Source organism: Microcaecilia unicolor, chromosome 5 (assembly GCF_901765095.1).
Source record: "Microcaecilia unicolor chromosome 5, aMicUni1.1, whole genome shotgun sequence".
NCBI classification, from domain to species: domain Eukaryota; kingdom Metazoa; phylum Chordata; class Amphibia; order Gymnophiona; family Siphonopidae; genus Microcaecilia; species Microcaecilia unicolor.
The window spans coordinates 58,959,063-58,972,491 of record NC_044035.1 but is presented as its reverse complement, the minus strand read 5'-3'; the positions used below and the strand labels follow the sequence as shown (position 1 = coordinate 58,972,491).

General features: G+C 42.0%; 1 protein-coding gene across 1 annotated transcript in view; it reads left to right on the top strand.

Annotated features, from left to right (window-relative positions):
• UROS (uroporphyrinogen III synthase) overlaps window positions 1-13,429 on the top strand; it is a 47,026-nt gene that overhangs the window by 13,941 nt on the left and 19,656 nt on the right. The window contains 1 exon segment of the mRNA XM_030202948.1: window positions 4,724-4,802. Coding sequence (XP_030058808.1) covers window positions 4,724-4,802 — 79 coding nt within the window.

The window sequence follows — 13,429 nt, the reverse complement described above, 5'->3', positions numbered from 1 at the left end:
ATGATCTAATGCTCTCCAGTTCAAGAAATACTTGAAGGCTCATTATGTTATATAAGCTGTTATGGGGTGAGGATTGCCTGCTGTTACATTGATGTAAGCATTGTACAGGTTGTTTTATGTGTTTTGTTGTATTATATTTTGTATTTTTTAGTGTATTTGGTTTGGATTAAAATGGAATATAAAATTAAATAAAATTTTAATTCAGTTTCCTTAGAAATATTGATTACACCACTGAAAGGCATTTCCAAGGGTAGCTCAGTGTTTTACACACAGAAATAGCTTTTTTAATAAAGTTTCCTGGAGTATATGTGCGTAAACTTGCATACATACAGCCTGAGGAGAAATATTCCTGGCTGCGGGATTGGGGACGGATTAGTATATAAAACAGTAATTGAGAAATCCCAGGTGTGAGGTCATCATGGCGACTAGAAATTACCCTCTGATGCCCAGGATTTTTTTGCCATATAATATATATATATAGCACACAAACACTTACGTTTTGGGTTTTTTTTTTACCACCGTAGAACAGCAGCTTCCTTTTCTTTGCAGCATGTGGTTCCCTGTGAATTTGAGCGACACGGTACAGGAACTCCGGCACTGATTTCACAAGACCAGTGTCAGATTTCCTACATTGGGTGTAGTTGGCTATATGGGCAGTGGCTGATTAGCTTCCTGGGTAAGGAGGGTGGCAAACTGGGGAGGATGGAGATGATGTTATAGGGGGAAGGATACTGGTAGGGAAAAGAGGGATAACACAAATGGGTAATGACAGGGTTGGAAGATGAGAGAGAGACTGGGTAAAAAGTGTTGAAAGAGAGAGAGAAAGTAGGTAACGACATGGTAGAGGAATGAGACAGACTAAGTGACAACACTGACAAAGGCAGTCTGCTTTAATCGGTACCAGTGATTGGGCCAAGGTTGATGCCCTGGGGGGTGGAGGGGCAGATGAGGGACAGATGCTGAGTTTGCAAGGAGGTGAGAGAGCAAGAACAACACTGGACTTAGGATCAGAGGGCGAGAGAAACACTTGCTGGATCCAGGAGTGGAAGAGATAGAAAGGGACTGTGACATTGGGGCATTTGTATTGCCGCTTATAGGGGTCTGCCAGCAGCTGGTCTGGCCATTGAAAAAACAGCCAGGCCAGCTCAAAACTGGTCAGTTGGCAACCTTAGTATGAAGTCAGCATGGGCATAGGATTTTAGCCAAAGGCACTCAACAGAACAAGCACAGGAAAACAAGTAGCAGATTCTGGGGGGGTCAGCTGAGGTTGGAGTTTGGTACATCTTACAAAATGGGGAATGAGAGGAGTGAAAATGTGCAGAGCAGAGGAAAGAATAGTGTTACAGAAAATGACAGCCTCAATGACAGACGTGAATAACTAGTGGATGAGAGAAGACTTTGGATGTCTGATAAAAGCAGTGTCTTGATGCTAAATATTCCCATTTTACAATGATAGCTTAACCGTGCTTCTAGGTATATTCAAACACATAAACATCTTCTTATACCTTTTCCCCAATAGGTTTATCTCGGATTTCTTCTGTTTGACATATTTAGACCTTTGCTTCAGATTCATTTCTTACTTGAGCTACAACTTTGTTCAACGGTTTTCAAATCAGCTCAGCTGCTGTGATTTGAACCCACTCTAACTTAATGTGAGCCTTATTAAGGCAATTTTTAGAATGAAGACTAATTGGGTTTGCTGTGTAAAAGAGTGCATTTACATATGTAATCAGGACTTGTTTCTTAATTTTTTTTAATATTTATGTAATTGTTCTTTCACATTAAAATATGTTACGTACATCAGTGAAGCAAGCTCCCATTTTAATGCTTTTTGAGTTGTATAGTTTAGACAGCAGAATGTGAAAAATATCTATTTGAGATAATTTAGTAGATTGGTACATATGACAAAACATCATCTTTTTATTTTCTGTCTGAGGAAACTGAAAAATAATTTTCTGGAAGTTGCTTCTCTGTTACCAGTACGGTTTCAGGTGACAGTCAGTTTTTCTGCTGAGGTGCTTTTTCCCATCAGAAGTCTGGTGATTATTCTTGCATTTTTTTAATTATTATGAATACAGTGCAAACAGCTCAAGAGCAGATGCTTTTTAAATAACAGATGATGTTAGTGTAATTTCACATATTTTATTATACAAACGTGTGGAAATGTCTGAGAGAGAATTCTTTCAACCAAAAATACAAAACCAGCTAGAATTAAAGGAAGAGATTGGATGCAAAATTCAGAAGCAGGTTTGTAATAGATTGTATATTTGTAGAAAATACTGCATATTTTGCTCTGGTATATTTAACAGAGGTCCTGTTGGATACAGTGAGTAATTACTTCCCTGGAGTGTTTAATGTTGTATTTGTGGTGAACCTGGTAGATTGACTTCAGGCAGTCTAAATATTTAAACAGTGTTAATCACCAAATCTCCTGTGTCATGCTTTTTACTAGGTTACACAGTAAGTGGTATGGCACAAGGTACATGTTGCAGTTAGTTTTTCCTAGGAGACAGTAATAGCTGTGAGGTGCAACATTTATCTCTTTTTAACTTCTTTTTCCACCCATTTACCAACATAGGTCTCGTGCTCTAAATACACTTCATTACCAGGGTTGTGATTACAGAAAAGTGCAGGTGTAATGTGTGTGGATTCCCTCTTGAGAGGCTGATGCAGTAAAGTGTGGAAAGCTTTGTGCAGCGTTAGCATGGCTTTATGTGCACAATTTTTGTGGGCGCACAGATGCAAAAAAGGTTTTGCGCAGGAGCTAATACTGCACAAAGCCTTGTGTTACATGCCAGAGCACATTATATGTAAAACCATGGTAATGAGGCAGTTAGCTATTCTATACAGATGCAGAAGACTTAAAGGTTGAGCACAGTGCCAGGGCTTTAACACCACGTCTGAGGAGGCATAGAAGGGTTAACTCATTCTACTATAGCATTTCTTTCTTTTTTTTTTTTTTTTCTGTAAGCATACAGGACCTGCAACTTTTATGGTGGCCTCCATGAACAGCATGGGTTAAAAAAGAAAAAGACAGGATTGATGAGGAGGTGTGCTGGAAGAGCTGGACTGTTGAGAGCACATGGTTCTACTAAGAAGAGCGACTAAAATGATAAAGGGGACTGAACTCTTCCTATATGAGGAAAGGCTAAAGAGGTTAGGGCTTTTCAACTTGGAAAAGAGAAGGCTGAGGGGGAATATGATTGAGGTGTATAAAATCCTGAGTGGTGTAGAATGGGCAAAAGTGAATTAATTTTTCACTCTTTCAAACAGTACAAAGACCAGGGGGCACTCAATAAAATTACATGGAAATACTTTTAAAACAAATAGGAGGAAATATGTTTTCATACAAAGAATAGTTAAGCTCTGGTACTTGCTGCCAGAGGATGTGGTAACAGCAGTTAGCGTATCTGGGTTTAAAAAAGGTTTGGACAAGTTCCTGGAGGAAAAGTCCGTAGTCTGTTATTGAGATGGATATGGGGGAAGCCACTGCTTGCCCCGGGATTGGTAGCATGGAATGTTGCTACTGATTGGGATTCTGTTGTTGGAAGCAGGATACTGGGCTAGATGGACCATTGGTCCGACCCAGTATGGCTGTTCTTAGTTACTTTCCTAGACCTGCACACAGGCCTGCGCAGAAAATAGTATTGGGACACATCTGCACATGTGCTGGTACGTTATTCTGCACATAAATATCGGTGCTGCAAAAATTTTATTTACAGAATAGCATTCCTTCACACGCACAAATTTATGCCAATTCCGTTTTCCGCTGCTCAGACCTCTGCTACCATATGCATCCAATGTGCTATCCCAAGTTAGTGTACAAGTTTTGCATAGGGCCTATTTGGATATAATTAAGTACACAAGTACGTACATAAGTATTGCCATACTGGGACAGACCAAAGGTCCATCAAGCCCAGCATCCTTTTTCCAACAGTGGCCAATCTAGGTCACAAATACCTGGCAAGATCCCAAAAAAGTACAAAACATTTTATGCTGCTTATCCCAGAAATAAGCAGTGGATTTTCCCCAAGTCCATTTTAATAATGGTCTATGGATTTTTCCTTTAGGAAGCCATCCAAACCTTCTTTAAACCCCACTAAGTTAACCGCCTTTACCACACTCTGACAATGAATTCCAGAGTTTAATTACATGTTCAGTGAAGAAAAATTTTCTCCGATTCATTTTAAATTTACTACTTTGTAGCTTCATTGCATGCCCCCTGGTCCTAGTATTTTTGGAAAGAGTAAACAGATGCTTCACATCTACCCGTTCCTCTCCACTCATTATAGACCTCTATCATAGCTCCCCTCAGCCATCTTTTCTCTAAGCTGAAGAGCCCTAGCCGCTTTAGCCTTTCCTCATAGGGAAGTCGTCCTATCCCCTTTAACATTTTCGTCGCATATATACAGCATCAGTGTGCAAAAAGTTGGCATTATGCTTGCTTTAAGAGTGTCAACATGCAACTGTAACACAAGCTTACTGCATTGACCTCACAATGGAAGTGCCTACAATTCTCCTTAGATTGCTCAAGACTTTTATAAATGACATAGACTCCTGCTGTTCCAGAGAGGTATAGATGTACTGTGTGCGCACATTTTGGAGGAGAAAGGTATTGAGGGGCTGATGGAGAAGGAAAGACTTTGCAATGCTCTTATTAGGTGGTTGGGTCCTTCATTAGGATGACTGTTCTGATCTGTTCATGATTTTTTACTTTTTGCAGTGAAAACAATTGGTATTACTCCACAAGGGGAAGAGTCTGGAAATGCAGAAAAATTAGCTGAATACATTTGCGCAAGTAAGTTGGCAGGATCCAAGAGAAGGAGCTCTGAATGTCCCTTCCAGGACAAAATATATACATATCATCTTTATATGTAATATGGATATGGCAGTTTTGCATCTGTCTGTCATCAAATGAAGGGTGTGCATGCATGCAGTAGCCCAAATACGCACCCTTCAACATTCATTGTTCTATCAATGAGAGACTACTAGCAGACAGAGTGGGAGTGGTATGAAAGCGTTCATTACTGCAACTCTGAAACCCCCTTCTAAGACACTGTGGCCCTCTGCAGTCATGCTGGCCTGATACAGCAACAGTTGAAATATATTCCTGGTAGAACAAATGAGAGGGTTTGGAGACATGCATAATTGCATGCCCAAAAGCCCTCTGCTGAGAGCTCCAGGGTCTGGAGCATGCTCCCCCTACGGCAGAGGTGCTCATGGGCTGCAACTCAGGATTTCCACAATGAATATGCATGAGATCTATTTGCATACAATGGAGGCAGTGCTTGCAAATAGATCTCAATTGTATTCATTGACTCATTAATTCCACTAATTATATAAATTCTCAATATATCATGCTAGTTTCCTCTTTAAACATTTATTGCATCAATTATCCCAACTCAACCCAGTAGATCTCACATATCACTCCATACAATTGATGACTAACATTTCATCTACCTCAACTATATAAAATTTTTTACAGGATAAATCAAATCTACAATAGACCATCACAGATCTATAAATCTGCTGTGATGTTACATAACCATGTCCCAATAAACAACATCCAGTATTCAATCAGTAGAAAATTTCAAGGATGAAAAACACAGCGGTCACAGATGAAGCATCGATGTGCAACAAATAAGTGACCAAATGTTCCGCTGAAGACTCAGTCCCGACCACCATCAGACGTGAAATTTTCATAGCTTCCAATTCTTATTTGGAGATCATTTAGGGTTGACCTGTTCCTTTCATCAAACATCCAACCGACACTCTGGTCTCAACACAGGCCGTGTTTCATTTTTAATATGAGTTGTAGGGTGCTTGTATTAGAATGTGAGTAATAGTTAATGTTATTTGTGAAAGATATCCTGATGAAGAAAAAAATGAAACACGGCCTGTGTTGAGACCAGAGTGTTGGTTGGGTGTTTGATGAAAGGAACAGGTCAACCCTAAATGATCTCCAAATAAGAATTGGAAGCTGTGAAGATTTCACGTCTGATGGTGGTCGGGACTGAGTCTTCAGCAGAACATTTGATCACTTATTTGTTGCACATCGATGCTTCATCTGTGAACGTTGTGTTTTTCATCCTTGAAATTTTCTACTGATTGGATACTGGACGTTGTTTATTGGGACATGGTTATATAACATCACAGCAGATTTATAGATCTGTGATGGTCTATTGTGGATTTGATGTATCCTGTAAAACATTTTATATAGTTGAGGTAGATGAAATATGTTACTAACTACTACTACATATCATTTCTAAAGCGCTACTAGACGTACGCAGTGCTGTACACTTGAACATGAAGAGACAGTCCCTGCTCGACAGAGCTTACAATCTAATTAGGACAGACAGAACAAACAAGAGATAAGGGAATATTAAAGTGAGGATGATAAAATAAGGGTTCTGAACAAAGTGAATAAGGGTTAGGAGTTAAAAGCAGCATAAAAAGGTGGGCTTTTAGCTTAGATTTGAAGACGGCCAGAGATGGAGCTTGACGTACAGGCTCAGGAAGTCTATTCCAGGCATATGGTGCAGCAAGATAAAAGGAATGGAGTCTGGAGTTAGCAGTGGAGGAGAAGGGTGCAGATAAGAGAGATTTACCCAGTGAGCGGAGTTCCCGGGGAGGAATGTAGGGAGAGATGAGAGTGGAGAGGTACTGAGGAGCTGCAGAGTGAATGCACTTATAGGTCAATAAGAGGAGTTTGAACTGTATGCGGAAACGGATAGGAAGCCAGTGAAGTGACTTGAGGAGAGGGCTAATATGAGCATAACGACACTGGCGGAATATTAGTCGTGCAGCAGAATTTTGAACAGATTGAAGAGGAGAGAGATGGCTAAGTGGGAGACCTGTGAGAAGCAAGTTGCAGTAGTCTAAGCAAGAGGTGATAAGAGTGTGGATGAGGGTTCTGGTAGTGTGCTCTGAAAGGAAAGTGCGAATTTTGCTGATATTATAGAGAAAGAAACGACAGGTTTTAGCAGTCTGCTGAATATGTGCAGAGAAGGAGAGGGAGGAGTCGAAGATGACCCCAAGGTTACGAGCTGATGAGACAGGAAGGATGAGAGTGTTATCCACAGAAATAGAGAATGGGGGAGGAGGAGAGGTTGGTTTAGGGGGAAAGATGAGAAGCTCAGTCTTGGTAATGTTTAGTTTCAGATGGCCCTGAGACATCCAGGCAGCAATGTCAGACAGGCAGGCTGATACTTTGGCCTGGATTCCTGCTGAGATTTGTGGTGTGGAGAGGTAGATCTGGGAGTCATCAGCGTAAAGATGATACTGAAAACCATGGGATGAGATCAGAGTACCAAGGGAAGAAGTATAGATGGAGAAAAGAAGAGTTAGTTAGTTAGTTAGTTATCAATTGTATGGAGTGATATGTGAGATCTACTGGGTTGAGTTGAGATAATTGATGCAATAAATGTTTAAAGAGGAAACTAGCGTGATATATTGAGAATTTATATAATTAGTGGAATTAATGAGTAGATGATAGTGTGACTAATTATAGCTATTTGTAACTCTTGTATTATTAGTAAAGCGTATTCATTGGGGAAAATCCTGAAAACCCTACTGGGTTGTGGCCCTCGAGGACCAACAATGAGCACTCCTGCCCTACGATGTGGCAGAGGCTTCATCCCTATCCCTGCCCTATGTCAACTACAGCATGCAGGTTCAAGCTCCACTTTTCCTCAGACTACCACCACCTGCCCCTCCCCTCCCCTCAGGCCTTCATTTGTGCCCCTGTCAGAGTTGCTGCTGCAGCCAGAGACTAGGGGGAAGGGTCAGGAGAACATGAACCTGGAGAAGCCATAGTTCAGGGATGCCTCCTCATCAGCAGGACCATGTTCAGCATTATCCAGATGTTTGGAGGGAAGCGTATGATGTGAGAAGACCGGGTGCTTTAGGGCAGGAACATGGTCATGAACTTTACATTAAAAACTAAATGTTGAGTTTTATCATTAAGCAAAATATTAAATTGTTTTGGTAGCAGGGAAACGAAGCAAAAATGGATCCTGATTCAGAAACATTGTGAGAGTCTGATATATTCAAAAACCTTGTGGAACAGGCAACAGTAAACAGTGCAACAATTTGTAATATGACTTGTGAGCTGTGTGCACTCACTATAATTCAGTAGCCAGGGGTGGACTGACCATTGGGGCAACCGGGCAGTGCCTGAGGGCCCAGAGGCTCTGCCCGGATGCCCGGCACGCTGCTGGTGATCTAATGGCCTGGGAGGGGACACATGTTCTTTTCTTCCCAGCCCGCTGGGCTGCCGCTGTTCCCCCCCTGCCCAGCACCACCGTATTTGAAAAATGGCAGCCAAGACTCCCTGCAGAAGTCTCGCGAGACTGTCGAGACCCGCAAGACTATTGCAGGACGTCTCGGCCGCCATTTTGAAAACACGGCGGCATCAACAGATAGGGGAATATCGGCAGAGCAGCAGGCAGGAAACAACATGCCCCCCAGCACAGAGGCCACCAGACTACCAGGACCCCTCAGGTAGGACTGGGGCAGCGGGGGCATCAGCTGTGGTGGCAGCGATGTGTCGGGCAGCAGCCGGGCGGGGGGCCCAAACCACCCCCTGTCAACAGCATTATACACTGATACATCTTAACGTATATCTGTTCCACTGGCCTTTTTGTTTGTCCTATATGCTCACATTCAGCACACTCATATGCCACCCCTATCAGTCACCCCCTCCCCTCTTCCTACCCTGGCAGAGACTGATAAGTCACTGCATTCCTTATTCATTTTATTGTTAAGCATACTGTTCTGCAGTTTGCAACTTACTATACAGCTGCCATAACCAGTAATAATGAAGTCATTCCATCTTTGGTTTTGCTCCGGCATCTCTCATTTCACATTTGCAAAGCTATTATAACAAATTTAATTTGTAATTTTGAATGCTACAACAATAGCACAGAAATGAGTCTGTTCATATTATATACATACAGCAGGGGAAAAAAAGGAAAAATGGGGGAAAAGACCTCAGAGAAGATGACACACAGCAAGACTGCTGAAATTGTTCAAAAAAGAAACGTCACCACAGGCTTGAAGCGAGTCCCCCCCCCCCCCCCTTTTTTCTGTTACTTGGGTAATTTTGTATTCTGCAATAGCATCATGTCACTTAATAAAAATAGTGCATATGTCTACGACACCTCCTGTTGCACCATCCATTCTACTGCCTGTAGTATCCCTTTCCACAATCGTGCCAGGTTAAGGAAAGTCACCAAAAATTGTGCATGCAAATTTAGGCGTTCCCCTGATTTACATGTGCAGCTTAATAGAATAACGAGCCAATTAGTGCCAATAATTGGCTTTTTAACAAGCAATTATCAGCACTAATTAGATTTAATTAGGACTTACATTTGTAAATTTAGGCATGGCCCAGAAAAGGGGCATAGAAATGGGAGGGTCATGGGTGGATGGGGGTGTGGTTTTTGAGTTACGCTCATAACTATAGAATAACGGCGTGAGCATTTACACCACGTTTTTGTTGGTGAAAATGGCAGCGCTTACATTTACACACAACCTCTCCACTTAATTGTTATTCTATAAATCAGGCCGAACTTTAGGCACATCTTATACAATACCGCTTAAGCGGGGGGGGGGGGGGGGGGGTTGACGCCATTTATAGAATTCACCCCCCATATGTCAACATTTTTAACTTTACCCTTTTTTCTTTGATAATATAAGCCTTAAGTAAAATTTTATATTGCATCTCCTTTAGAGTTGCATTCAGTTCATCAGTGGAATGCTGTCAAAAAGTTCCTCCAAACTGTTGACATTATTTCCCCTACATTCCACCACTCCACCAAAGTTTGCCATATATCCTGCACTAATCTGTTTCCCTACCTACCTTAAACCACTTAGGGGGAAAGTTATCAACATAGGCTAGTTAAAGAGGATTATTTTCCCACAACTCATAGGTTTTGCTGAGCTTGGGGAGTTCTGGGGGTGGGTATTGAAGGGTCCACTTGGGCCCCCAGAGTATTTTTTGTGGGGTCAAGGAAGAAGGTGCAAGGGGGCCCCCAAGGTAATTGTGGTGGGCGATCAGGTACATTTGGACCACCAGGGAAATCTTCAAGGTAGTGTGTAGGGGGTCGAGGACCAGGAAACACTTAGGTCATCTGAGATAGTTACCACACATCACCTCAGATGATTCTGTTCCTCCTGTATCTGTACTACAAGAAGAGTAAAAAATTAAAAAAAAAAAAAGCCTGCTTGATTTTAGCACAGTTTTTTTTAACTTCAGAAGCAATATTTATGCAGCAACTTGCATGTCAACTGTGCTATACTGTGCTAATCTTTCATCTTACATGATTAGTAAGGTTAGTGTGAGAAAATTGAGAGTTAAACCCACTTCACAAAATGGTGGGTAGTGCTTACTGCATCAATCTCTCAGACTGGTAACGTGATTTAGCTTTGCTCTTACAAGAACATGATAATCACAAGAGCCATATTTCATGATCTGTTAGAAAAATCACCTTACATATGGTTGAAAAGAGTTTGTATTTAGTTTTATATCAGATAACTCATGTAAGGCCATGCATTTCAGTGTATTAGTGCGTGCGGCCCTGACATGTCTTATTTCAGTGTAGGCTTACATGTGACGTTTCTCACATCTGAGGGCAAACCTTGAAGTCTCAGAGAAAATAAATTTTAATTAAAAATGTGTTACCATCTGCGGATGTATAGCATATTAGATTTGTTCTGTTAGCTTTTGAGAAACGTTCAACTTCACCAGCTTTAGCATTTGTAAGTTTGAAGTACAACAGTATTATGTTTCAGTTAGGTGATCAAATTCTAGGTTATACCTATTTTATTTTCCTGCATTACTTGTATTAGTAAATGTATTCATGCAATCTAATAGAATTTCCCAGTTATTTGGAATTATGCATTCTGAAGCATTCTCTGCTTGCCTGAATGATAAATGTGAATTCAGGTTGAATAGCTTTGCAAATATTAAGAGTGTATGTGACCAGAAAGCTAAAAGTATTAGTGATAGATGTTCAGAGCTCTCTGAAGCATCATATTACTGTAAAAAGAAAGAGCATTTGGTGGCATCATAGAATGTTCTGATAATTTAAAAAAAAATTTGGATTTATCAAAAAAGCAAAGAAGACTTGCATAATTAAATATTTCAAAGAGAAGCATTTTAGATCAATACATATCAAACAGAACATATGCAGTGCATGAGTTAGGAGCTCGAATTTCCCTGTGCTGCTTTAGATTTTAGTAGTGCAATTAAAAGAGCACTTCAGCCAGTGCTTTTTTTTTTTTTGTTCCGGTATGCGCTGGTACGATGTCCTTTTTTTTTACCTCCTGAGTCCCCTTCTCACTGCTCCTGTTTCCTCGCTTGAGAGTCCAGGTCCCCGATCAATCAGTTCAAGACCCAGCCGGCACCAGCACACTCAGCCTTTGAACCTATCCACTCGTGGAGGCCCAGTTGGTACTGCCCCTCTGACGCATATGTGACGTGTCAGAGAGAGCGGAACTAACAGGGCCTTCCTGAGCGCGTGGCATTGGCGCAAAGAATCGTTAGCACTTGTGCCGGGCCTTGTACTGGCTGATGCTGGGGGCTTGGACTCTCAGGCAGGCAGGCAGGGGGAGGGAGAATCGCTGAGCAAGGATGGCAGGGGAGGACGGGGGGAAGGAGAATCGCTGGACTTGGATGGCAGGGGAGGGCAGGGAAGAGAGAATCGCTGGACATGGATGGGAGAGGAGGGCAGGGGAGAGAGGAGAATCGCTGGACATGGATAGCAGGGGAGAGAAGAGAATTGCTGGACATGGATGGGTGGAGGAGTGGACAGGGGAGAGAGGAGAAATGCTGGACGGGTGGAGAAGAGGGGAGAGAGATTGATTCTGTGAAATGGATGGAGAGGAGGGGGAAAATGCTGTACATGGATGCAAGGGATGTGATAGAGGAGAAATGCTGGACATGGATGGAGGGGGAGGAAAGAAAAGAAAAGAAGAAGGTGCACATGGATAGAAATGAGGGAAAGGAAAGAGAGGAGAAAAACTGCATATGGATGGAGAAAATAGGCAAAAGCTGGATCCACGTTATACCTCCTCCAGTCAATTCCACAGAGGAGGACCCAGCTTTTACTTATGGATGTAGGGCAAGAAATGAAGAAGAAAGGAGGAAAGTGAAATAAATCGAAAAGAAGCCCTGGAAACGGAGTTAAAAGAATAGATAGAGAGCAGCAGAATCAGAGACTGGGACCAACATGATCAGAAAAACAAAGTCACCAGACAACAAAGGTAGAAAAGATCATTCTGTTTTCATTTTAGTTTTTGGAATATGTCCAATTTGAGAATTTACATCTGCTGTCTTATTTTACACTGGGTATACTGGAGCTATAACAGCTTACAGAAATTATTTATAATGAAAAAAAATAAGTTATTTTTTCTCCTATACTGGTATAGTATTTTCAATGATGTCTGTTTATATGCACCATGGCTGGTATAAGGGGTGTGACTACTGTGGGGTGTGGCTACCATAGGGGCAGAGCCATAGATGGTGACCCCACCCATAATGAGTACTGGTACCTTTTTTCCTACAAAAATAATCACTGACTTCAGCTGAGAAGTTTGATTAAGCTAACATGCTTTCCAGTGGGCATGTGGGGGGTAATTTTGTTAATGGGATATCTATGTGAAATGTCAGAGCTAGTTCCTGATGCTTCAAAAGCTGTATGGTGCACATTCAGAGATGTTTCTGGGTGGAAGGAAAGGTTAGTCAGTAGAGATTGTGGGGTTGATGGTGTGTTCTCATCTAGAAGCTGTCTCCCGGTGATCCCACCCAGTCTCAAAGAGAGTCATATAGGCCCAATTGTGACAGAATTTAGGCATTGTGGCTTAAGCATTGAGTAGCAGGCCAACACATTAGTCTATGCTGGTGGCACCTACGACCCACCTGCATGTTCAGGTATTCTGCAATGCCCACAGTGGCCTGATGGCTGTATTGTGTATAATCAATTACCCCCCCAAAGCACAGAAGGGAAGTGTACCAGGTCTAGAAGTTGTCATTGTTTCATTGTTGCTACTGCTCTTCCACAAGGAACAGGATATATGAGGAGAAAGAGCTCTAGAACTGAGCTGTGCAACAGGAGTGACTGCCTGGCTAATGCTGCTGTGGCCCCAAGGGGTATCTGGAAGGATGAAGTGGTGAGAAATGATAGGGCTGGGGTGACTTCAGGTTCACTAGCAGGGCATAGTCCCTCTATGCAGAGAGATTCAGGTCTGCTTCACGCTGGTTGCACAAGTGAACTATTGTCTCCTTATCAAATCTGAAACTGCACATAGCATTGTTCCTTGTCTAATCCAGGAAGTGTGTTCTGGGCCTGTTTATCTCCTCCTCTGTTCCCCTACTCTCTCTTCCAAGCCAGAGCACCAAGGAGCCACTTGTTGCCTGCACTCTATG